General features: G+C 36.3%; 1 protein-coding gene and 1 long non-coding RNA gene across 8 annotated transcripts in view; one reads left to right on the top strand and one right to left on the bottom strand.

Moving 5' to 3' along the window:
• The window catches only part of SCN9A (sodium voltage-gated channel alpha subunit 9), a 159,704-nt gene that overhangs the window by 56,012 nt on the left and 76,427 nt on the right, over nt 1–27,265 (bottom strand). For 5 of the 7 annotated variants that reach the window (XM_077883425.1, XM_077883423.1, XM_077883424.1 and 2 more), the window contains 10 exons: nt 24,084–24,147; nt 22,536–22,677; nt 20,680–20,886; nt 18,826–19,113; nt 16,177–16,548; nt 13,382–13,511; nt 11,794–12,032; nt 8,956–9,129; nt 7,778–8,134; nt 2,123–2,599 (listed from right to left, as the gene is read on the bottom strand). In XM_077883425.1, the coding sequence (XP_077739551.1) occupies nt 2,123–2,599; nt 7,778–8,134; nt 8,956–9,129; nt 11,794–12,032; nt 13,382–13,511; nt 16,177–16,548; nt 18,826–19,113; nt 20,680–20,886; nt 22,536–22,677; nt 24,084–24,147 (2,450 nt within the window). The remainder of the gene's footprint in view (nt 1–2,122; nt 2,600–7,777; nt 8,135–8,955; nt 9,130–11,793; nt 12,033–13,381; nt 13,512–16,176; nt 16,549–18,825; nt 19,114–20,679; nt 20,887–22,535; nt 22,678–24,083; nt 24,148–27,265) is intronic. The other 2 variants (XM_077883427.1, XM_077883426.1) reach the window with 1 other exon arrangement.
• Nucleotides 16,189–27,265, top strand: part of LOC144304829 (uncharacterized) — a 78,708-nt gene continuing 67,631 nt past the window's right edge. Inside the window, exons 1-4 of the long non-coding RNA XR_013371812.1 lie at nt 16,189–16,756; nt 19,011–19,140; nt 21,653–21,759; nt 23,321–23,392. This is a non-coding gene — a long non-coding RNA (uncharacterized LOC144304829). The remainder of the gene's footprint in view (nt 16,757–19,010; nt 19,141–21,652; nt 21,760–23,320; nt 23,393–27,265) is intronic.

Raw genomic sequence — 27,265 nt, 5'->3', positions numbered from 1 at the left:
TCCTGAACTTCTTTAAATCACAAACCCCCTCTGGATGCCACAGGGTATGTTAATTCTTCAGAAGCCTGGTTCACTACCCCAGAGGAGAAATACTGGGTATTAACTCAATAGGGATGTGTGTTTAACCCTGAAGGGGACAAAGAGGGCAAGGAGGTAGAAACAGGATTGGGTCTCCTGTCATGGCTCTGTCTCTGAGCTAGGTTTATAACTGTGGATAAAGTCACTTCGTCTTACTGCTACCTTTTCAGAAAATGAGGTGCTAAATGGGCAGATCTATAAGATTCCTTTTAAAATGCTATAATTAACATAGTAAGAATAAGATTTTTGCCAGCCAAAGAGGAGATCCATTTAGGTTTTGAGTGAAGGAAAAATGACCAGGTAAGACGATTCTTCCAAATATTAAGATTCAAAGAAGTTTTGATAAACTCTGCCAGCAACCAAAGTGTCTTAACACCTGGAATCCCAAACTTATTTAGAGTCTACCAAGTAATTGTGGCTTTTCAACTCTGGTCTCCATGAACATAAAAATGAGCAATTGAACTCGTTTCCCTTTCCACATGAGACTAGGCTCAGAAGACTGTTCCTGAAAAGGGGTATGTGGAATCTAATTTCCCACCTTCAAGATGAAACAACCATATTTTTGAATTTTAGAGATAGTACTTCTTCCATTTAAAAGTTTTAAAAATAAAAAATATTTGTTCCATACTTTGTCATCTTGGAGAGAATGTCTCTAGCTACTTAGAAATACATAGTCTTAATTTATATAGTCATGTATTCACTCAGTAAGTACTGAACACTTACTATGCACTCAGCACTGCACACACACACACACACACACACACACACACACTTCGGAATGTATTTTTATTCCAAATCCATTAGAAATTCATGGAGGGCAGGTCTTAGTATAGGATTAAGCAGATAGAGGGTATGTGATAAACACCTGTCAAATACTTTCAAATGTGACCTAAAGAAAGGAGTAAAATTTTTAAGTGATACCTTGAAACTTTACAGAACTGCCATAAAACTCACATATGGTCCTTATATCCTGTATTAATGAAAACACTGTTCAATTAATAAAACAGTAAAAAACTGTTACTTTAAATATATGCAACCAGGTGTACAGAAGGAAGATATAAAAAAGTTTTGATAAAAAGTTCCTCTTCTCAATGAGTTTAGAGTACCACTTTACACATACGATATTTTCTCCAAAAAATAAAATAAATAAAATTATTAAGGCTAAAAAATAAATTCAGGAAAAGTCATAAAATTGGGCAGGATTCAAAATGGAGAGAGTTCCTATCTCTTTGGGGAGAAATTAGGAAGGATGCAATAAGCTACTGCTTTTGAACACTCTGAGTACTGTTCTAAGCATTGTTACCCATGTTAATCCATGTAACCTTTAACCTGCCCTGTTATGTAAGGACTAATAATTTTATACACGAAGAATGTCTTAAGAACATGTATAGGATTTTGACAGAAGAAGGAAATCCCAAGCAGAGTGATGCACGAAGCACTTGGGGTGCAGAAGGAAACCAGGCAAACACTAGGGGACATGGACGGTCAGCTGATTGGGGCCATGGTGTGAAGACTTTATCCACAGCCTATAATTCAGGAGGCTTGGGGGGCCAAGCATACTTCAAAGGGGTGACAATGATTAGGATTGAACCTGAGTAAAATTAAACACGTGGCCTGGAGTAGATGGAAAATGCAGGCACAGAGACCAGCTGGGACTCTATCTGGTATGGTTTAGGCAAGAAGTAGTGAGTGCAAAGGCAAAGGTGATAAGGAGTGGTGGATTCAACAGACAGGAAACTGCATATTACTTTACGATCCATAACAAAAGGAAATGAGGGAAGCAAAGACTTAAAGGTACCTGGTGCTTTCAGATCTAGCTAAGTGAGAGAAAATCAATTATTAAGAATCAGTAAGTGTAAAACCTTAGCAGATGAACCTTCAGCAAGCTGCTGTGTAAATTCACAAACCAAAAACTAAACAAACAAAAGGAGAAACTCCTTATCAGTCTGCAATATTAGAAAGAACTTATCTTGGCAAAATTGGAAATTTCGATTGGTTTCACACTGATTAATAACATGAAACAATGGGTATGAAACAATCTTACCCCTTTGCTGTATTCACTATCTGAATCACTGCTAAGTTCCTCAGTATTCATATTTTCCAAATCGGATTCCCCCGGTGCAATCGGCACTGTCACAGTGAGGCTGGGATTATGAATAAATGATTGGCAATCACTTTCTTCCATCAAGTATTTGTCCATGCTGCTTCCAAAACCACTGATTTTCTCTTTTTCTTTGTGGAAATTGTGATCTTTGTTCATTTCAGCAAGTGTGCGGTTAGAGATACAATTTTCCTTCTTACTATTTTGATCTTCTGCTCTTCTTGTGTCTTTGGAAATCTTTGGCTTTTTGGAAAATGCTTTGAGAATAAACTCACGTAAGGTTTGTTTCACATAATTTACTCCCTTCTTAATTCTAGCCACTGCAATCTGGAGGTTGTTTGCATCAGTGTCTTCTTCGATTGCTGTAAGATTGTCTGAGCTAAATGAGCTCAATAATAAAGCCAGAAATAGGTTGAGGACCTACATCAGGATGGGAATGGAGTGTGGAGAAATAAGGAAACAGAACATAAAAAAGAAAATTAGCATATTTTTTCTGAAATACAGGCCCAAATCCAAACCAGGATTAAAGATCCCTGCACTTCTTCCCACAGAGAGAACATGTGATGGGTTAGAGAAGATGCTAGATTCCTCACCACTATCCTCTCCTATCACATATCCTAGCTCCTGGGAACTCTGGGGAGCAGAGGTCAGCCATGCCCAAGAAGGACTCAGCATGAGGAGCAAAGAGACGCTCTCTTCCCTATTATTATATCATTTTTTAAGTTCATCTGCAGCAGGAGTCACTTAGTCAAATTCTTTTTCATGGTATAAAAAGCCCTCCTAATGTGTACCTATAATTAATATTTGTCACCTGTAAGAAAAAGGTAGAACAAGAAAATTATGACAAGAGCCAAATGTGCTGAAGTAACCTATGCCAAGCTCTGTGTTCACTTTTCCCAGAAGATAAATGCCAGTTTGTTGCAACAAATGGAACATATAATACTTGCAAAGCTCCTGCAATAAAATATTCTGTCCATGAATTGTGCCAGCTTGCAACTTAATGAGGCTTTTAAAGCATACAAAAGGACCTGCCCACTGAACCAATTCAACTGAGATAATGGCATTATGACTGAATGGCCTCATGCCAATATTTGGCCCTAGAAGAAATAATAAAAAAGGACAGGACAACTCCTAAAATCCTATTTGTGTACAAAACAATTTGTTTTGCCTCCCTGAGGTAGGGGTCTACATGGTCTCGACATTGTAAAAACAGAAACGAAAACAAAAACAAAATCTCACAGAGGGTTGAAAGTATTTAAATTATATTTAAATGTTGTTTATATAGGAAACAAATACGTAACTGAAATACCCTTTCATGTAAGACTCTTCATGAACAAAAACATCTACCTTATTAAAATAATCAAAATTAGGTCAAATCGAAGATAAAAGATTTATGCCTGAATTTGGTCCCACCTAAAACAATTTTTTTCAGACATGTAAGTACAAGAGCACAGGTTAAAAATGTCTATGTAAATATGTTTGATTTAAGAGAAGAGTTTGACAGGGAGCAAAGAGAGAAAAATCACAGAAAGCAATTGTGATAAAACACTAAGGAACTCTGAACTCTACTTTCAATTTGGTCTTTATTGTCAATGAGAAAATATATTTCATTATGAGATACATGTTTGTTTGTGTCTAAGTTTTAACTAGAATGTTGATGAGAAGGCAGGGGCTCATTCTATAGCTTTAGTCTCCCTAATCAATGCAGATGTTAATAGATCTTTTTTCCTTTCAAATTTGTAATTAACTTAATTTTTCCACATTTAGTGAGATATAATTGTTATAAAATGTTGCATAAGTTTAAAGTGTACAACATGTTGATTATATATTGCAAAATGATTACCACCACGATGTTAAGGAACACCTCCATCATGTCAAATAATTGCCTTTTTTTTTTTTTTTGGTAGTGAGAACATTTAACTTTTTTTTTTAAATTTTTTATTTATTTATGATAGTCACAGAGAGTAAGAGAGAGAGAGGCAGAGACATAGGCAGAGGGAGAAGCAGGCTCCATGCACCGGGAGCCCGACGTGGGATTCGATCCCGGGTCTCCAGGATCGCGCCCTGGGCCAAAGGCAGGCGCTAAACCGCTGCGCCACCCAGGGATCCCGGTAGTGAGAACATTTAAGATCTCCCTCCCTCCCTCCCTCCCTCCCTCCCTCCCTTCCTTCCTTCCTTCCTTCCTTCCTTCCTTCCTTCCTTCCTTCCTTCCATTCTTTCATTTCTTTCTTTTTAAAGATTTTATTTATTTGTTCATGAGAGACACATGGAGAGAGGGAGAGACACAGGCAGAGGGAGAAGTAGGCTTCCCGCAGGGGAATGTGGGACTCAATCCCAGGACCCCAGGATCATGACCTGAGCCAAAGGCAGACACTCAACCACTGAGCCACCCAGGCATCCTTAAGATCTATTTCCTTAGCAACTTTAAAGTATATAATATAGTATTATTAGCTATAATTACCATGCTGTAAACAAGATTCCTAGAGTTTATTTATTTTGTAGCTGGAATTTTGAAATTTGACTGTCCTTTCTCATTACCCTTCATTACGCTGCTAGTTATCATTACATTCTGGTCTCTGTTTCTGTGAGTGTGGCTTTTATAAGATTCCACATATTTCAATAATGTGCTTCTTTTCTGTCACATCATTTTTTTTTAAGATTTTATTTATTTATTCATGAGAGACACACACACACACAGAGGCAGAGACACAGGCAGAGGGAGAAGCAGGCTCCATGCAGGGAGCCCGACGTGGGACTCGATCCCCTGTCTCCAGGATCATGCCCTGAGCTGAAGGTGGCGCTAAACTGCTGAGCCACCCGGGCTGCCTTGTCACATCATTATTAAGGATAATAACAATAACTTTCATTCCATCAAAAATCATAATAGGACTCTACTATTTTATCGAAATCTACTGGTATCACAAATGAAAATGAAATCCCTTCTGTATCACACATCCGTTATCAGATTAAGCAGGGAAAGACATTAATAAAATATATGTCTGATTCAACATCATTTTGATTATTGTTCTTTCTTATTGTTTTTAACCATTTTAACTAATTGGTAGTAAAATGAACTAAGGAAAAAGTAAAAAAAATGAGAGATCTGTTTAGTATGTAACTCATACACAGAGGACTGTATCAGAAACATAAATTTTTGTTTTTCTTTTTAGATTCTAATTATTATTATTATTATTATTATTATTATTGGTAATTCCTTAACAAAGAGTTGGTTATCTGTTTTGTGAATTATATTTCTCTTGTCTTTCACTATTACTAGCAAATCATGAATAAATATCATCATGAGTCAGTCATTACCAATTCTATATGATTAAACATTCCCCAAGATATCCCAGCTGTTTTTAACTATGAAATATTGCTTTTCAAAATAAACCATTGCTCTCACACTTGTGTTCATGCTTAAATATTACTTAACATTAAATATTACATTAACATTAATATGTTAATACTTAACATATTATTCAAAGGCCCACTTCAAAATTCTTTGAGTCACTATTTAGAATTTCCCTCATTTTCTACTGTGTCAAGAGCATTTATTTTTGCCTCACTGCTAGCACTTACCACTTCTTCCTTATCTGATAATTTTGTGTACCACTTTCCTATTTCCATAGATTGTAAGTAACTTGAACATGGACTAACTCACAGGTATATATCTTTAATCCATCCTGCAATATCCAAATACATTTCCTTTCACAGAGAAAGTGAAATTATTCATTATTATTCATTATTTAATGAATAATTCGAGAATGTTCAAAGAATTCCCCTTACTTCACACATCCCTGAGTGAGTACTAAATTTTAAAATCAGTTGTGACTAACAGCTTTGGTATGATATGTTTTGACATCCTATATCTTACAGAAAGCTACATTTTGATATTTTCATGGCAAAATTTTTAAGAAGAAGTATACAAACAAATCGCATTATAGGAGCTTATGAATACAAATGTTAAATTCAGAAGAACTGGATAGAGAACATACATTTTATTTCATCTTGGAAGGGATTTATAAGCCTGTATAAAGCTAGAAAATTTATTACTACAACAACTAAAGGATGATCAGTAATTACAGAATTCTAACTCATGGTGTCTATATTTTGTGCAGTAATGGCCTAGAATTTAGATTGCATAATTTACTCTGAATATATCTAGCCACTTAATGGCACAAAACAGTACCATTTAATATGTGATTTGATGAATGTAGCTCTGAATTACTTTTGACATGGGGGCTTCAAGGACAAAAAAAATTAGCAACTTTTTTCAAGTCAGTAGAAAGTAAAAGTGCTAACCATATAGTTGTGTCTATACCCCACTCCCAGGATTCCTAGTAAGGAGTCTGATGCCAAGCTGACAAACTAAACCAAGTCAACATGGTGGCTTTGAAAATTGAAGTGAGTCATGAAAGAGCATCTTATCCCAATTTTCTGTTTGTAAGCCTGAAAGTTTTCACCAATAAGTAGGTAAACAAACAAACAAACAAACAAAAAAAAAACAGAGAAGGAGTACAAACCAAGCAAACACTCTTGGAGAAGTAGATGTTCAATTGTGAAAGAGTTGCTACAGAGCAGTGGAGGGCAAATTTTTTCTATAAAGAGCGAGATAAAAAATATTTTGACCTCTGTAGGACATAGAATCTCTGTGGCAACTATTCAATTTTGTCACTGCAGAGTAAAACAGACATAGACAATAAGTCAATGAATTAGCATGTCTGTATTCTAATAAAATTTTCCTTACAGAGCCTGAAAATTTCATATAATTTCTATGTGTCACAAAATATTATTTTTCCTTTTATTTTTTTAAATCATTGAACGAATATAAAAACAAAAAACATTCCAAGCTCGCAAGGTCATACAAAAACAGGCAGTATGTATGCTGGATTTGGCACATGAGCCATAGTTTCTTGATCCTTGCTATGGTTGGTTGTGTTATTACATATGACTGTACAGCAATGGGACCAGTCCTTTCAATTGCTTTGTTCCATTATAACCTCATTTTTGTTATTGTAATTTAATCATATTCTATTTACTAGTATAACTTGATATTTGAATGGACTTTTAAGAGACAGGAAAACCACAGATTTAATTCATGTGACATCACTATCAAAATGAGAGAATATAAAGTAGAAAACTTCCCATTAAAATAAATATTGTGAAGGAGTGCCTGGGTGGCTCAGTTGGCTAACTGTCCAACTCTTGGTTTTGGTTCAGGTCACAATCTCACGGGTTGTGAGATTGAGCCCTGCATCGGACTTCATGCTTAGCAAGGAGTCTGCTTGAAGATTCTCTCCCTCTGCCCCTCCTTCCCTGCACATGCTCTCTCTTTTTCTCTCTCAAATAAATATTTTAAAAAATACAATAAATAAAACAAAATTTGTGAAAAATACAAATATAGGTTATCTATCAGGGAAATTGAAATAATATTTCATTTTCTTTTCTGTACTTTCCTATATTAAAATGAGCAATATTCTATTACAATTAATAGTTTCAGGTATAATTAATCCTAAAATTATAAAATAACAGATCTGATAAGATCATATAACAATTTTCTATGCAGAATTTTAAATGTGTGAACATCTGATTACGTACCACTAGGTTTCCAATGACCATGACCATCATGTACACAATAAGGCACATGGCTTGACCAGCGACCTCCATACAGTCCCACATGGTTTCTATCCACTCTCCACACAGCACACGGAAGACAATTAGGAAAGAGTGGAAGAAGTCATTCATGTGCCAGCGTGGGAGCTCACAGCTGGTAGAGATCTTGCAGACACATTCTTTGTAGCTCTTACCAAAGAGCTGCATGCCGACCACGGCAAAAATGAAGACGATGATGGCCAACACCAAGGTGAGGTTGCCCAGAGCCCCCACTGAGTTGCCGATGATCTTTATCAGCATATTCAGTGTTGGCCAAGACTTTGCTAGTTTGAAAACTCGAAGCTAAAAGGAAACACAATGCTTAACATTAATTATTATGAAAAATGTTCAATGTTTCCAATCTTGAGTTTTGTTCCAAATTTTAAATTCTAAAATATTATCATTATTAACTAAAATTGATTATTTCAATTTTTTTACTTTCAGCTATTTTCAATATTTCTATTATTTTGTTATGCTTGCCACAATATAATTACTACACATATATTTGCAGGAAGTTCAGGATTGCTATAAAAGCCTATTATTATGGTTTCAGATATTATTCCCTTTATTATTGATAATTTATCCTTAACTCTATCTTCTGATACTTTAAAATTTTTTAAAATTTTGAATATAGTCTGATACTTTTATCTACTTTTTCAGCCTGACGTAGGGATAAAGCCCAACATGTTAGAGAAAAATGCTTTTAAGTCTTTACATTTTTATATTTTTGATATTAGACAACAATCATTTTGGGGACAATAATTTGACTTTTAGTTATCAAACCCATAAAGTAATGATCATACTGTAGGAGCTGAAATTCTGTAAACCATAAGCTTCTTAATGTGAAATAAATTATTGCCTACTGGCAAAGAAATATTTTCTTTACCTACTTCTATTATACTAGTATATACAATTGAATGTCTTCAAGATCCTAAAATTAATTCAATTACGACTATGTCTTCAAGACGCTAAGATAAAAATATTCATGTGATTTTTGAGCTCTTTAGGAGCTTTTCTTATGGAATGAAATTGATTATACTAGATAGCAAGACCTAATCTTGTCTTTTGATTCAAACCTCCAATCTTATATGTGGAATATAATAGTAAGGTTGGTTTATATTTACCAATCTGAATGATCGCAGAACTGACAGTCCTTCCACATCTGCTAGAAAAAGCTCCACTAAACTTAAAGTCACAATAAGGCTGTCAAAAATGTTCCATCCTACTTGGAAATACTCATATGGATCCATGGCAATTAGTTTTAAAACCATTTCAGCTGCAAAGATCCCAGTGAAGACCTAAATGAGAAATACAACATTTTTTTCTAGTATTCTTAAAAGCATGGAATCAAAGTAATGATGATTATGACTATTTGTTTAGCATCTCTGTGCTTTAGTCAATGTACCAGATCCTTTACAAATGTATATAATTATCTCATTTAGTCCCATAAACTTGGTGATACTATTTCTATAGCTATAATACAAGCATTACAGAGTTAAAAAGCTCTAACTCCTGTCTGCTCTCATCATCTTTAGACAGCATTTTATTTTTTTAAAGATTTTTTAAATTTTTTATTTCTTTATGAGAGACACACAGAGAGAGGCAGAGACATAGGCAGACAGAGAAGCAGGTTCCCTGTGGGTAATCCAATGCAGGACTCAATCCCGGGGTCCTGGGATCATGCCCTGAGCCAAAGGCAGACACTCAACCACGGAACCACCCAGGTGTCCCTAGACAGTATTTTAGAAGAGCATATAAGAATTCCATATAAATAGGGGTACATGGGTGGCATAGTCGGTTAAGTGTACAACTCTTGGTTTCGGTGTAGGTCATAATTTCAGGGTCACGGATCTCATGGTTGTGAGATCAAGCCTCCCATTGGGCTCTGCACCCAGGGCAGAGTCTACCTGAGATTCTCTCTCCCTCTCCCTTTGCCCTTCCTGCTCCTGCTCTCTCTCTCTCTCATTCTCTCTCACATAAATAAAAAAAAAAAATCTTAAAAAAATTCCACATAAATAAAACTATGACAATTAACACAGTCACTTTTTGGAAAAAAAAAGTTATGAGGGTCAATAAGTTATTCTGGAAGAAAATGAAAAGGAAGTATAGATTGATACTGAAATTTTGAGCCAGTCTTTTTGTCTGGTCTGACGACTGCTAAGTTAATAGAGAATATGTTGACTCACTCTTTAAAGATTTATCAGTAGAATAGGAAAAAGTATTTAATTGACACAGTGGGAACTAAAGTAAGACTTCCAAAGCTTTGACACAAAAGTGCATCACAAAACATCATTAATTCATGACACTGGTATCAAAGGATTGACTTAAAAAGAAAACAGTAAAGGACTTGTTTATGAATCATTCAGATTTGATTTGACTCAAAGAAGCTGACCCAAGAAGGCTCAAAGGGAAATGGTGAAGTCTTTAAGTGCTGCGTCAATTAAAAAAAAATGCAACATCAAGAAGACAAGCAGGAAGTACCCACACTTAGGGTTGTGGCAAGAGATAAGAAACAGGATAAATTCTTTTGAGGTTCACAGTGATATAGTCAACTCAGCAAGAAGGTACTGATTTTCATGATCTGTGCCTCCACCAATTAGAAACAAGACAGTCCTTTTTTTATTAAAATTTTGCTACTTAACATACAATGCAATATTGACTTCTAGAATAGAATTCAGTGATTCATCACTTATATACAACACCCAGTGCTCAACACAAGTGACTTCCTTACTACCCATCACCCATCTAGTCCTGTCTTTTTCCAAAGAGATACAGAAGGGAAGAAGAATGCTACCTCAGAGAGCACATGTGGTACATATAACTCAACTAAAAATATATGGGAAAGAAGTGTGACTCAGAAACAAACTCTTTGGCTTCAAAGATCAATTGGTATGGGATTGTGGCAAAAGTAAAATGATCTGACAGACATTCACAAAGACATCCAGAATCATTCACAATTTATGAAGAGTCATAAACTGGGACCCTCTGGCCATGAAATAGAACTTCTGTCTGCTTCACACTGATTCTCACAAACTAGCACTTATCATTTGCCTTAAGGCATTAATTAAGTAAAAATGTGACCAGCACTGCACATTTAAGAGATCACTCTGGCACCCATTTTCCTAATAGGATCCTATAACTTCCTGAAGCATAGTGCCCTGTGTCTTCTGTGTCCAGTTCTCCCATTTTGGTTTCTTGGTATCCATCTTCTTAAGGCTTCCTTCTGCTAATTGATTTACAGCATGATTATGATTAATAGTAACAGTAATGATAGGTTTAATTTGTTAATGACTTATGATATACCACACCAATGTTAACTAGAAAGTGTTTAATCCTCTTAATAGTATGATAAATGAAGTGTTATTATTATAAATAATGAATCATTTTTCTAACTTAACAAATGATATTTTATAAATGAGAAAATTAAAGATTATAGAGATTAACACGTTTGTTAAAGGTCATACAACCAGTAAGAGGCAGAATCAGAAGTCAAATCCAGGACTTTGGGAAAGGCCCAGATACTTCACTTGTATGTCAAAACAAACCATCCATAGTCTTTCTGAAAATATGTGGAGAATGTACTCACAAGGCAGCTGCTATGTAATTATAAAATGGATAAGAAAGTATCAAATTTTCAGACTGTTACTTCAAAGAGATATGCCAGCAGAAAAGAAAAACATGCTATCAACTCCCAAGATGGTGAGTGACCCTCTTTGGAAATAGTATTGTTACAGACCTCTGAATCTCTGCAAAGTCACTTAAAATAGTATCACCAGAAAATTGACTCGGTACAATGATTCATACTGTGAATTCTGGATATTGACTCGGTACAATGATTCATACTGTGAATTCTGGATATGGATAATTATGTAATTACATATCCATATGACGTAAAAAATAAAGAAATGACAGTCATGACAATCAGAGAACTATGGGTATATAACATGCATTAAGAGACTCACCAAATTTCCCACAGTAAGTACATTTTTGAATTCATCAGTCATTGGGTGATGCTCCATAGCCATAAACAATGTGTTTAAAACTATGCAAATGGTAATAGCAAGATCTACAAAAGGATCCATGACAATAAAATAGACAAGCTTTTTGAATTTTATCCAATATGGAGAACAATTCCAGATCAAGAATGTGTGTGCAAATCTATACCACCAAGGTGGACATTTTTGTCTGGACTCTTCAAGTTCTGGGGGAAAAAACAGCAGAAAACAGTAAGTCCAATCATTTATTTATTTTATTCCTAACCAGGTACAAATCAGCACTACTCCAACACTGAAACAAATTTTCTGTTTACAAATTTACAAATTTAACAGTGCTTCTTCTATGAAAGCTTAGCATAGGGCAGCCCTCGTGGCTCGGTGGTTTAGTGCTGCCTTCAGCCCAGGGCCTGATCCTGGAGACCTGGGATCGAGTCCCACATTGGGCTCCCTGCATGGAGCCTGCTTCTCCCTCTGCTTGTGTCTCTGCCTCTCTCTCTTTCTCTCTCTCTCTCTCTCTGTGTCTCTCATGAATAAATAAATAAAATCTTTAAAAAAAGAAAGCATAGCATATTACATAGAAAATCTTATATTACCAATGTTCATTTACTAGAGAAAGTATAAGTTAGGGGAAGGCAATGAAATTAATGACTTAAAGCAGATACAGGCAACTCCCTGAGAAACATATACCTAACATGCGATGGGAAACAGGAGAACCTATGTTTTCTTAATGGAGAAGTATATATTTTCCACCAATATATATCCTTTCACAGGTGAAAACGATCTCAGAACCAAAAGACTAGAAATAACTTATGGAGTGACTCATTCAATAGATATGTCATGCCGTGAGCCCTTTCATTTCTTACCATTAAGTTTAAGAGGTGGGTGGAAACTTTGTTTGCCATCATGGTATTTTTGGGTATGAGGTGGCAATCTATGGACGAGGTGGGACCTCTGGGGCATGTTGTAGGGGGTGAGGGTGGGAGCCAGCACATTTTAAAAGTTGCCATCCTTAATTCTCTTCTCAATGCATCTCATGGTCTAACCACTATTGTTTCCATTATGTTCTCTGAATTGCTTTCTTAATGTCTTTTCATCATAATCTGGATAGATGTTAGATCACATATTATCATTTTATAATTTTACTGAATATGCTCAGGGATAGCCATTTATAGACATCTGGAAGTATGTATTATTTTCTTGCATATTAGAGAGATGATAATTTCAGAGAGACTAGTTTAAATTTCTAAGACTATATAGTGAGAACCACACAGCCCTAGGTTAGCCTAGATTTCTTCATTAATAACCATTGAGCTATTTATCTTTGCGAAGTCCTATCACTCAATGTCTTTAATCACAGAAAACTTTATCAACTTTTTGAGCACATAAAGACCATTCCATTAGTATCCATTGGTTATCTTTACTATTGTTTATAATCAATTTTTATTCTTTGAATTCTCCCTAAGAACTTCATATACCTATTTAAGACTGAGCAGGATTTATCTAAATTCTGTTTATAAAAATCTGTATGGGTAAGTAAGCGATTATTATTACATACCTTCTACAGTGTTTGTTAATATGCTTACTCTACTCATCGCTCTTTGTCTCAGATTTGGATCATTCAACATGTCTTCGGAAAGGAGATAAGAACTGGAACGTCTTTTCTTGTGTATTTGATTAGTTGTACCCTGAAAGAAAAAAAGATGATTACTTAAAGTTCTAAGAATAGAATTCTAATAAATTATAGGTTAGAATAAAATCTTGCTTAGGTAGTTGTAGTTCTTAAATAAAAGTAGAGACTAGGTTGCTGGGTTGGAATCATAGCTCTGCTACTCATGGGTATGTATAACTGGAGAGTTACTTAACTCCTGTCTGTTCTAGTATTGGTAAAATGGAGATAATCATAGTACTTGCCTCATATTCTTACTTTGAGGATTAAAAGAATTAATGCTTAGAAAAATAAAAAATAAAACAAGTTGTTTTGTTGTTACAATCATGTTTATCATCTATTTTTCTGGGTCTTTAATTTGTTCAGATAGTTTTACCATGTAAGAGTCCTACATGAAAACAGCTAGACATGTACTGCAGTGATGCGTAGTAAAGGGGCAGAGCCTCAGTTTTCTCTGATAAATTTCTGTAATTATTCTTTGTTGAGGTAATAGCATTAATGGTGGTGACTGTAATGGTTGTCTCATATTTTGCTCTGAGTATGATGATAAATGACTCCATTTGAAAAGCACAATGGGGACTGGTGGGAACTAGAGCAAAATGGAGAATGTAAGCTCCATCTAAAAGAGGTGACCACTGTTCTGCTCTAAAGCATTGTTGCCATGCAGGAATATGAGCTCAATCTTACCAGGTACACTCACTTTTGTGTGAAAATGTCTTATTTTTAAATCTTGGCAACCAATTCAAAGTTAAAACAGTATCCTGGTTCCGTGCAGGCCAATAATACACACACATACACACACCACTCACACACATATATACACACAAACAACTATACAACTCTATATGTATATCACATATCTATCTGCTTTGTTGTAGCATGTATTTATATGCACTTTACGAGCATATAAACATGGTTCTAGAGTTTTAATGTATAGTTGTTTGGATATAGTTATATATGTGTGTATCTCAAAACATGGACACATGGTCATAATATCTGCATATGTGTCTGTATGTGTATGTGCAGACATGCACACATACATATCTGCAGGTGGCTTTTCATAGAGATCTATCAGATACAATCTCTGATTTACTGACTTCCCAGAAACAGCAATTTTTCTACCAGTCAAATGAGAGTAACAAATTCTTTTTCATGTAGACATGTTTTAGTTGTCAAGGTTATATTATTTGTCATGCATTTTTTTCATCTGTACATTTTTGCCACAATATTACGTTTACTGCATTTCTGTTGAATCTTAGAGTATCCAGTTTCGTATTTTGTTTCAGGATTTATGGTAACACTGATTTTCCTATGGTAAAAGTAAGGTCTTAAAACATTTTATTTAAAGGTATGAAATATCACAAAAATTTGATATAAATTATATATTTCACAGATAATATGTCATTGAAAAGAAAAACACAGCAAAGATCTGGTTCCATAGAAATTTAACATGCTCATTTGATAAGGAAAAATATCTTGACAGAAGGGCCAAAGCTGTATCATGCAAGCATAGAGGTCACACGTTACCTAAAAGCACATGCGTTCATTCCAACTGAAATATGTTTGTGGCCATGACTTTGATGGAACTTTATTCTCAAGAAAAATACTATATCATCTGAAAATATAAATATATGAATAAGCAGCATGGGTTCAAAGCTTGTTAGGCTAGTCGAAACTCCTGCTGATATTTAGTAATGCAATGTAACATAGTGAGTGGTCTAAAGAGGTCTAAAGAGACCTGGAAACTCCAGAAACCAGAAAGATCTCTTTTAAGCCTAATCAGACTCTTTTGCTAACCAATTACTTCTAAACTCTTGAAATTGTTTCTTTGGACTAGTTGTTTTGTTTTTGCTTTTATGCATGTATATTCGTATTAGTGTATGCAGTATATTAGTTTTTTATTCATAGACTCCAGACAAAATAAGTTTTTTTTAAATGAAAACAGTAATTTTCACTTATGTATGGGGAAAAAGCATAGCTATTCTAAATTATTTCTGAGTTAAGAAGTCTACCACACATTGGAGAGACAGCAAAAGTGTGGTGGGTTAAAAGCACAAGCTCTGAAACAGAGGGTCTTTGTTTGAATTTCAGGACTACTATATATATTAGCTGAATGAACTTGAGCAAGCTGCTTTACTTCTCTGTGTCTTTGTTTCCCCCTTCCTAAAACAGGAATAATATATACCGCTTTACAGGGCCATTGTGAATATTGAACACACATTTGCTATTATTATTACTATTTTTAAAACTCAATATTCCTTGCACAAGGTATAAACAGTATCTTGAACAAGGTATCAGTAGGTGGCAAATAATCAAAACTTCCTTACAAAAATGAGACCTATTATCAACTGATAAGATCAGCATGATCAATGCATTTCCTGTGTTGATACATTTGCATGTATGTCTTTTATACATTGTTTTGTACAGGGATGGTTTATAATATCCAAGTATAATATCAATAGATAAATTCCTTTTTAAAAAAATGGAGTTTCAAATATCTTTGCATTAGACATCTACAGCATACAGTATGCAAATTATGTTAATGAGTTAAAGGTGTGTTTCTAGAGTAGAGGTATTGCAAAATGCAGAGCCATTCACAGGACCAGAGAAGGTCCCACTAGCAGAGACTGAGTGATGCAAGAATAAAGGCCGAGCCATGCCTGAGCTATTCAAAACGTCCTTACGCTGTCATCAGAAGTTGCCTTATCTATTATCACCTCTGGCAGAAGCTGTCCATTGGGGAGCATGAGAGTTGAGGGTCCATCAACCAGGGAGACCACACCATTGCAGTCCACGGCACTGTGCATCTTCCCATTCACCGGCAGCACCGGGGGGGACCTACTGGCTTGGCTGATGTTACTGCTGCGCCGCTCCCGAGGTCTGTGGGGCACAAACAGTGAGCCCCTCCTGCTTTCACTGTCTCCGAAAATGCTATGCTCATCGTCGGCAAATTCAGTCTCAGAGCCGATATCTTTCCCTCGACCTTTGAAACTAAAAAGACTTGTTCTGCTGCTGCGCCTTCCAGAAAACAAGGAACCTCGAATGCTGAGCGGTGACTGCAGAAAAGAGAAGAGATGACACTTATCTGCTGAAGCACCAAGAATAGAGCACACAGAACTGGCTACTGACACGGCTGAGTGGAGGTCAGGTGGCTCCATTCTGGTTTAAAAGGAACATAGTTAAAAACAAAGAAATCCGGCAGCAAGACAAATTCTTCCAAATAAGGGATGAAAAGATAGGATGAATTCATCCTTTTAGGAACAGGTAAATTATTCATTGCCGTACAGATATTTTCTACCATGGTCTCTACTGTTCTTTTTTTCTTTTTTCTTTTTAAGATTTTATTTACTTATTTGAGAGATAGAGAGAGATAGCAGAGTGTGAGAGAGAAGGCCTGAGCTGGGGGTAGTGCCAGAGGGAGAGGAAGAAGTAGGCTCCCCACTGAGCGGGGAGCCCAACGTGGGGCTTGATCCTAGCACCCTGGGCTCACGACCTGAGCCAAAGGCAGATGCTTAACCAACTGAGCCACAGGTGCCCCTATATTGATCCCTAAGTTCTCTAAGTAACTGACACTTTCTTGAGGCCAAAGACCACACTGTATGCTTCTTTGCCTTCCATTGCTTGCAACTCCACTTTACATATTGGAAACTCAGTCAAGGTACGTTGAGAAAGACCTTTTAATGTCAATGAGTTTACGAAGTCATAAAACACTAGAACTTGAGAGAGACTGCCCAACAACAAAGAGGGGTAAGTCACATTTATTTGACTCGTGGCCAGGACAAACTGAATGTTTATTCTTTGGAAGTACCTATTTCTTTTTTTTTTTTTTTTTTAATTTTATTTATTTATGATAGTCACATAGAGAGAGAGAGAGAGAGAGAGGCAGAGACACAGGCAGAGGGAGAAGCAGGCTCCATGCACCGGGAGCCCGACGTGGGATTCGATCCTGGGTCTCCAGGATCGCGCCCTGGGCCAAAGGCAGGCGCCAAACCGCTGCGCCACCCAGGGATCCCTGGAAGTACCTATTTCAATAAATGTTAGTGCTTCCTATGGACAGGACAAAGTGGCAGGCACTCTGAATGATGGAAAGTAAGCATAACAAAGTCTCTGTCTTAAAACTAGCTTGGATTGTTCTTGTCATATTTCCTTTTATTGATATCACATGTATTCAAGTTCAGTCTCTCCAGCTAAATTATAATATCTTTTATGGCAGGGACTCTATGTTTTATTTGTATGTCTGTCTGGAAGTGTCATAAACACTTAAGCAGTAGAAATTTTAAATGAAGACATAAATGAGAAGGTTAGTAATTCTGAGCAGGGCATCAAAGAGCTGACTGGACAAGTGGAGAGGGGAGTGGCATCCGAGCTAGTGAATGAAGAATGGGTGCTTCTGCACCAGGAGAAAAACAAAAAGAATGAGTGCTATGACACCAGTGGTTCTACACCACTTAGCAAACACGATATGTACTAAGTAATACAGGTACAGGGAGGGTAGGTAAGAGTGAATGATCATGGTGGACTAAGGGTACATGAACGTAGAGAAAGGAAGGAAATAAAGTTGAGGCCAGTCCACAACATGAATAAGTTGTGAGTCTTGTTCTGTGGTCTGTGATTATTCTACAGAGTTGGGCTTTGTTTTGTTTTTTAAAGTTGAGCCAAGGGACAGATTTGTTTTAGAAAAATGATTTGGGTTGTGTGATAGAACACAGGGAAGGGTGAAGAGACCAGAAGCAATTGTTCCTCTTGGAGGTCTGTAGGCAGGGAAACCTGAGATATGGTTTTCAGGAAGGAGAGAAAAAAATGAGAAGTTTTACACAAGCAGAAACAATAAACTGTGTAACTTGATGTTAGTGACTGAGTAGTTTGTGGGTGGAGGTTGTCAAGATGTCTTCAAACTTTCCAGCCTTGGTGACTGCAACTCAGTGGTCCCATGACTTACAGTGAAGAAAAGTGGAGAAACTAGTCAAGTTTAGTTTTTAACCAGTGAGGCCTTATAAAATACAGACTAGATAAAAATGTAGGAGTTAATATATAGTGTGAATGATTTTTTTTTTCATTTCTACGACAGTTCTCATGAATACTTTGTTTTGAAAATTTGTTTATCAGAGAAGATCATTTGACAATGCTGAAACTATAAGCTCCTTCAAAAATGGGTCAAACTTCCATGGAAAACTATGGACATCTATGTGCTTTTATTAAATGTCCAATGTTTTTTGCCTAAAAACACCGATGAAGTTGCTCACTTTCCTCTCATGAGATCCTGTACTTAAAAATGAACCATTTGCTCTGTAATCCTACCCCTGGTGAAATGCATTTGATAGCTGCAAGAGTACCTGGTTAGGGGTAGACAGCCTCTTCTCACGTGCTCGTCTATGACCTTCAACACCAAGATGGAAACTTTGTCTCCTGATGCTCTCCTCTGACTCCGATTTGGACAACTTCTCATTGTCTCCTTTTTCTTCCCCACTGGAGAGCTTCTTTTGATTCCTTTTCTTTCTTCTGTTTCTTCTTTCTTTAGCACTTTTAGAACTCAGTTTGGATGTTTCAGAGGAACTCTCAGAGAAGCCCATCATTCTGCTTCTCCCAATACTTGTGTATTCAGCTGCTGCTATTGCAATCGCCTGTTGGACCAAGAGGCCACACATACAGTAAGTCATTTCCAAAGTCTGGGGAACCCTATGCTAGGGCAGCTCTCTGCGAGGAATATAATTGCACTATGCATATAATCACGTCCCTTGTACAAGAGTAATGCTGTTTTCTTTGCACTATGACCAGAGAACTTACAGAGCATATAATTATTGCTTCTCTTGTATTGTAATAAGGCCCCATTTCACTTTGGAATTAAACTATTACACATTATTATTGTATTTATAGTAAAACAATTAAAAATAGTTTATGTGAAAGTTTTAGTAGTTAATTTTGGAACTTAAAACTCACATAAACTCACATAAACATAAACCTGAATACGTGTTATTCAGGTAATTAACTCACTATTATCAATAGAGTCAGGCACTCAGTTTAATGAAGACTGAATAGTCTGAAAATGAAAATGAATTATTATAAAATCATCTTAAAAAAATGAGAGACTTCTAAGGGTTTCCTAAAAGATTCTTGGGATGGCCTAGTGTCAACGCTTTATAAAAAAAATTAAGCTTTATTATTAAAATAATCCTTGTAAAAATTTGGAAAATAAGGGCATTGTGAATAAAAAATAAAAATCACTCAAAATCTTATATCCTGGAAATAACTGCTGTTAATATGTCTTCCAATCTTTATATATAATTTTTAAATTGTTTGTATATTATACTCAATTTTGTATCTTATTTAATATGTGATTATATTAACACATTTCACTGTCATAATATTCTTAAAACACCTAATTTTATGGCTGAATAATACTCCAAGAGACAAAAATATCGTAATTCTACTAATTTTAAAAAATTTAAATGCTTTCTGATTTTTAATGTTACCACAATACTGCACTGGACATCTTTCTGCATTCAAGTTCTCTGCATTACAGATTACTACCTTACACCTAATAAGTTAGATACTTTGAAGATATTTAACTTAGGTTGAACCATCAAATTATTTTTAAACTCTTGCAGAATATTTAAATTGTGTTCTCAAGGTACAAACCTTCCCAACTTCTCCCCTGAAGCGCCCCTTTGGAGAGGAATGTGAGGAAGAATCCTCTGGAATTTGTGCCTTAACCTAAGGCATCCATAACCATCAGTATAGACTTTCTTAACATCTCATGTTTTTTACCTTAAAAGTTCTTGCCACATTAATAAAAATCAATGCATATTTTGCTTTCTACCCCATAGGGTATCTGTTAACTTAAATATTTAAATAATTTTCCCTAAACTTTTGTATGCAATTGTTACACATCCTATCTGTTTTGGGACTGTGCATAATGTATACATACTGAGGCCTCATGGATAACAGGGTTAGGAGGAATGGCTTAGAACATTCTCTGTGCTGGAGTGAGCTGATGATAGGGAAAGGTACAATGGGACAGATGCCAATTCTAACTCAATCAAGAATTGGTTCCTTTGACCACATCAGAAAGAAAATTCTATTTATATTTATAAATACAGTAAGGAAAACTTCCCTAGAAAGGCCACAGAGACTCTGCTATCCCCCTTTGGACTTCGACTCCTAGGAAGAATTTTAAATGAAAAAAATACCTCAGCTTCTTCTTGTTCTTTTTTAAGACGATCTAACATCTGTTGAAATTCTAACTCCTTTTGCCTTGCTTCTTCAATGTTTGCCTGATTCTGTTCTTCATAGGCCATGGCAACCACAGCAAGGATCAAGTTGATTAGATAGAAGGAGCCCAGAAAAATCACCACAACAAAAAAGATCATGTAGGTTTTCCCAGCAGCACGCAGTGTCTAGGGAAAAATGGAAATCATTATTTTAGTGACACAAAGATTCCTGGTAAATTATTTCAACTTCAATGGCATATTAGGCCTGGAAAAGGTGAGGCAGGTCTGGACAAACCCATGTTATCAAAAGTATAAAGGAATAAAATTATATCTCCATGGAAAATAATGAGTGTGAAAATACATACTTTTTCAGCATAAAAGATATAGTAGCAATCCATTAAACTTGTATTAAAATCAGGTATGATTCTTTACAATTTTTAAGACTAAGAATCTTGCAATTTTTCTTTATCTGCAGTCTGAAAATTACTCAGAAACCCTCTGCTCTGCTCATTTTCAAATTAGAGGACCAGATAATATATATAGTTCCTTTCTTATTGATAAAATTCTATCTTTAGCAGGAAGTATTAATGATGATGTATTATAAAAAAAAAAAAAAACAAAAAACAAAAAACAAAAAAAAAACAAACAAAAAAAAATGATGATGTATTATGTTCACACAAAGCAGGAAGCCCCATTGAATGATCTTATCTGCTCATCTACTGTTATATTTACTTTCCATTAACATGCATTAGAAATTTTTGAATGCAGTCTACGGTAAAAAAAAAAAAAAATCAAACGGCCTAAAAAGATAGTACATGAAAAATCTCTCCTATCTCTGATGCTCCCTCATTTCCTTTTCTATCAGTTATTAATGTTACAGTTTCTTTTCTTTGATAAATTCTTAATTGTGGAATTGTTAGATTAAGGGGCATACTCATTTTAATTTTCATAGAGGTTCCCATGTTGCACTCTGCAGTGGTTCCCAGCAACACATGAGAAAGTCTGCCTCCCCACATCTCAGCCAGACAACGCCTCTTTTGAGCTCCATCATTCTAACAGGTAAAGAATTTGATGTTACTCTACTTTTAATCTGCATTTCTTTAATTCTGAGTAAAAGTGAGCATCTTTTTATATAAAGTTTTTTGTATTCCCTTTTTCCTCTAAAGTATATAATTTATTTATATAATTTCTATATTCATTTATAATATTATCAGAAATTAAGTAGACATAAGACAGGCCAAAGGAAGAATCTGGCAATTCTGAAAAAGTGATTCATTTTTATTTATAATACAGAATGGCCATTCTCTTCTCCTTCCTCTTGGGGTTGAGTGCTGAGAATATGTAAGTGAAAAGATGCAGCCTCTAGGACAAAAAAAGATCACATTTAAGCTGGAGAGCAATGGCCATGGGAATGAACAATGAAAGCACAAGCCACGGATAAACCGAGGAATATTCAAATGCCATGTAGGTCTAGGGGAATGAGCAATTGAGTCAGCATGTGCAGAAAACAGTGTGTACAGGAGAGCAACAAAAGACCATGACAGTGTATTTCCTGCTATTTACTCAGGACCCATGGGATGCTATATTCAGAAAGGGGGAAAGTGAACTAGAGATCAAATAAGCCAAAAAAGATATGAAAATAATATATGATTTTAAGAATTTTCTAATCTCATAAAGCTGGAAGTAAAACATGTCTAATTTTACTGATAAGACAATAGGCTTTTGTCCTTTCAAAACTGAATAAATATCTCATATAAAGTCTGAGAAGGAACATTCACCAGATTTTTGCATTCATCGCATTCAAAATTGCAATGAATGTTTCTCTTGCCACTCACCTGTTGGTAAAGGTTTTCCCAGTAATCCTGGGTCATTAGCCGAAACAAGGCCAAGAAGGCCCAACTGAAAGTGTCAAAGCTCGTGTAGCCATAATCAGGGTTTCTCCCAGCTTTCACACACTTGTACCCTTCTGGACACTGACTACATATGAAAAAGAATATCACAAGTTAGACTGTTTCCAGGATGTGTGTTAAAGAGTACTACAAAACAGTTAGATAGTCAAAGTTCCTTTCCTAGAGGGACAATACTTAATAATGGTTAAGAACACATTATCTGGAATCAAGAAGAACTGGGTTTGAAGCCTAACCCTATTATTTACTAGTTGGTGACTTTGTCAAATTACTGAAATTCTTCAAGATGCAGTTCATTCTTTCTGTGAGAAGAGGATAACACCTACTTCAAATAGTTAAGACTGCTGTTAAGTTAAAAAAAAAATAATGTATGCAAATTACCTAGCCTAGTTCCTGAACATAGAAAGCATTTAATAAATGGTACCTGCTATTAGTATCATCATCAAAACTTGGAAACTTCTGCTGATGTCAAATAATAGTTCTTGCATCATAAATACTGATATATAGGCTTCCACCAAAACTGGGTTCCCCCAAATTATTCTTGGAGTAAGAATTAAAAAATAGCCCAAATAGAGCAATTATATAAGTTCATAAAGATTTGCAGGTTATGGTATTTTTCTAAAATTGGTGGATTGATACCCATGATGCTCTGGACAGTGTTCTGAACTGTCTCTGAGGGCAGCATCTCTATCTTTTTACTATAACGTTCCCAGGGTACACAGAGCCTGGTGAAGAAATATCTGGTCGGGGGAGAACAAGAACAAAGGCAATCCAGCAGAAATAAGGTGATGTATAGGAGAAACTACAAGATGGGCATTTTGCATATATGGGAGATTCTTAAAATATCTTTACCGAAATCCATGGGTTCCTTTTGTTTAGGGTGCCAAATTGTCACTGCATTCATTCACCTATGAGTCATTCTTGATTGGAAATAGAATTTGGGAATGGAAGAAAAAGTTGATTCTGTAACTCTTCTTTCCAGAAAAAGAAAGACTTGAAACTATCCAGGCAACTTTTGGTGGAGTTTTCCAGCTTCATTTTCTTAAGATTTATATGACTTGTATCTTGTTTGAATTCAAGCACTACCTCCAAGTTTTGCTTTCAGAAGTAGGCACTAATAGGGACGCCTGGGTGGCTCAGTGGTTAAGCGTCTGCCTTTGGTTCAGGGCGTGACCCAGATTCCTGGGATCGAGTCCCACATTGGGCTTTCTGCAGGGAGCCTGCTTCTCCCTCTGCCTGTGTCTCTGCCTCTCTATGTGTCTTTCATGAATGAAGAAATAAAAACCCTTTAAAAAAAAAGAAGTATGCACTAACCATAAATTTTTAAAGTTGGGACTCACTGTGGGACAGAATAATGCCATGATATATATGAAAACAATATAAAAATCAGAGGTTCTTACTTTAAAAAAAAAAAACTCATTGGATATGCTTTTCCTTTTTTTTTGTAGCCTTTGACTAAAAACAAATATTACTTACCCTGAATCTGTGCTCGAACCACAAAGGAGAGCATCCTTAGATCCCTCTAAGTAATAAAAATATTCTGTTTAGGAAGAAATTCAACAATATAACATTAGAGAGTGCAAGCTTTAAGAGTGACACAGATGATAAATTAATTAGTATAGGCATATTCACACACACATTCAGGCCCAGTCTCAAGCAATATTTATCATATTCTTGTATATTCTCTTTCAAATATTTATTGATAACCTCTTATGGGCCAGGCAGTGAATATAATAATAAAAGCATGATAAACAAGATCATTAGTTTTATGGATCTTTCTTTATGTGTAGGGAAGGGTGGAAATTGGGGATGGAGAAGGATAGGTAAATAAAGAAATATACAAGGTATTTTCAGAAAACAACAAATGTCCTAAAGAAAATAAGACAATGAAGGGATGCCTGGGTGGCTCAGCGGCTGAGCATCTGCCTTCGGCTTGGGGCGTGATCCCAAAGTCCTGGGATTGAGTCCCACATCAGGCTCCCTGCATGGAGCCTGCTTCTCCCTCTGCCTATATCTCTTCCTCTCTCTGTGTGTGTCTCTCATGAATATTTAAATAAAATCTTTAGGAAAAAAAAAGAGAAAAGGTCAGGGAAGGCCTTTCTAAAGATATGACATTTAAACTGGGGCCTAAATGCTACAAAGAAGCTGACATCCAAACACCCTGGGAAGAGGTATTCTTGCAGGGTGAAGAGCAGGTGCAAAGGCCCTGAGGCAAAAGTGAAATTGGTGTGTGGAAGAAAGAGCAAGATGGCCAGCTTGGCTATGGTGCAGTGAGTGGAGAGAACTACGGTGGCAGAGGTAAGCAGGGGTCAAATGATGGAAGCCTTGGTATGTTATGAAAAGATGTTTGGATTTTAAGTATGATTAGAAGTAATAGAAGTGGGAGGTAGAGATGGGAGATAATAATCACATTTTAAAATATCCCTCTGGTTGTTTTGTGGACTGTAGACTATACGAGAGCAAGTGTGGAAGCAGGGAAATGACTTAAGTGACTACAGTGAGAGGCAACATGGCTAAAATTCAGAGAATAGCTGTGTGCATGAAGAGAAGGGGATGAGAACAGAGTAGACAGGACTCGTTGATAGAGTCGGGCGGGGGATGGAGAAGACACAAGAATATGATCATCAAGTAGATAGTTTTTAAAGCTGTGGGACTTGAGTTAACCCAAAGAGAAAGTGTAGCTCAGAAAGGGAAGGGGAGAAAAGAGAAGGAAGGGAGCCCCCAACTGAGCCCCAAAGCATTCTAGAAGAGGTGGAGCCAGCAAGGCAGTATCATACATAAATGGAACAATGCAACTTGTCTCCTGAAATTCTCTTGTTTATTCACCAATCACTATTTATGTAGGACTTATTAAGTTCCAGATATTGAGGCTGTGGCAGTGAGCTAAATGCACAATTTCTCACGTGGCACTCTTTGTATCCATTATCAGGCATTAAGGGATCTTATAATCTCTTCCTCCATGCACTATTAAGGCTTATTCCTAAAACACAGAGCTGATCCAACAATGCACAGTAAATGTATAAAGAACTAAAATATGCCACTCTTTTTAGTAAGGGCCCATCTTCCTATTTGGCTCAAATTGAAGGAATAAAGATGTAATTATTAGGAGGCTCTTTTTTTTTAATTTTTACTTATTTATGATAGTCACAGAGAGAGAGAGAGAGGCAGAGACACAGGCAGAGGGAGAAGCAGGCTCCATGCACCGGGAGCCCGACGTGGGATTTGATCCCGGGTCTCCAGGATCGCGCCCTGGGCCAAAGACAGGCGCTAAACCGCTGCGCCACCCAGGGATCCCTATTAGGAGGCTTTTGAAGTAATAGTGGAAGAAAGACTTTGAAGTCAGATATAGTTGGACTTGAATGTTGCTCCTACCCCTTCCTATGTAGGTGAATGATCTTACCACTTTAATGGTTAGCCACTGCCACTACATGTGTAAAATGTGCATAAGAATGTCTGCTTTGTAGAGATATTGTAGAGCATAAATAGGATATTGCATGGAAAGCACTTAATACAGTGATGCACACGTTCTACACAGCTGCTCAGAGAGCAGCAGCTATCATTATTAAACTATTAAACAATCCAGGTAAGATTAATTGACTGAATTACACATCATTTTGTCTTCCACGGAAGATAAAAATCTTAGAGGACACAAATAAAACAATAAAGCCTCTTCATTTGAGGTGATAATTTAGCTGGGAATGTACATGAACAACTTTTTTGAAAAAGAACTCCTGTACCTCAGGTAGGGTGGGCATGATAGAATAAGGAGGGAGGAGGTTAAGATGCAACTTTTTGTGCATAAGCCTCCAAGATATTATTATTATGGAAGGACTGCTTTAGAATTATCCTTTAAAGGAACGCTGGCTCACGTTTACCGGTGCTTGAGGAGTTGCCTTACAAGAACGGGGCTCTTGAGCTGCCTGTGCTAGCACATGGTAGGGTGACCAGACTCAAGTCGGTACAAGAATGATGAAAGCTAAAGCAATGGCAGTAGTTCATTCTGGTCTTATAGAACACTCTGAATTCACCCCTAAATAAGCAGACATTAAATGGTTAGAATAATTAGCCCCAAGAGGATTTAAGGTTAATGTGTAAAGGAAAAATGTAATGCAAAGAGAAATAAAAACATACGTCCACAGTAAAACTTACACATGAATGTTCATAGTAGCATTATTCACAATAGCCCCAAAGTGGAAACAACTCAGATGTTCATTAGTTAATGAATGAATAAACAAAATGTAGTATATACATACAATGGAATATTATTTAGCAATAAAAAGCGAATCAACTGCTGCATGGATGAACCTTGAAAACAATCTCAGTGAGAGAAGCCAGACACAAAGACCACGTGTTGTATAATTTTACTTATGTAAAATATTCAGAATAGGTAAATCCATCTAGAGACAGAATGATTAGTGGTTGTCAGGGGATGGTGGGGTGGAGGGAATGGATAGTGACTGCCTATGAGTACAGGATTTCTTTTGAGGGAGGTGAAGTTATTCTAAAATTAGTGATGTTTGTACAATGTGAATATACTGTGGATATACTATAAAACACTGAATTGTGTACTTCAAAAGGGAGGATTTTATGGTATGTGAATTATATAAAGCCGTTAAAAAACGTAATTCAGGGATCCCTGGGTGGCTCAGCGGTTTAGT

Source organism: Canis aureus, chromosome 34 (genome assembly GCF_053574225.1).
Source record: "Canis aureus isolate CA01 chromosome 34, VMU_Caureus_v.1.0, whole genome shotgun sequence".
Taxonomy (NCBI): Eukaryota; Metazoa; Chordata; class Mammalia; order Carnivora; family Canidae; genus Canis; species Canis aureus.
The sequence above is the reverse complement of the archived record's forward strand: the minus strand, read 5'-3'. Positions and strand labels throughout refer to the sequence as shown.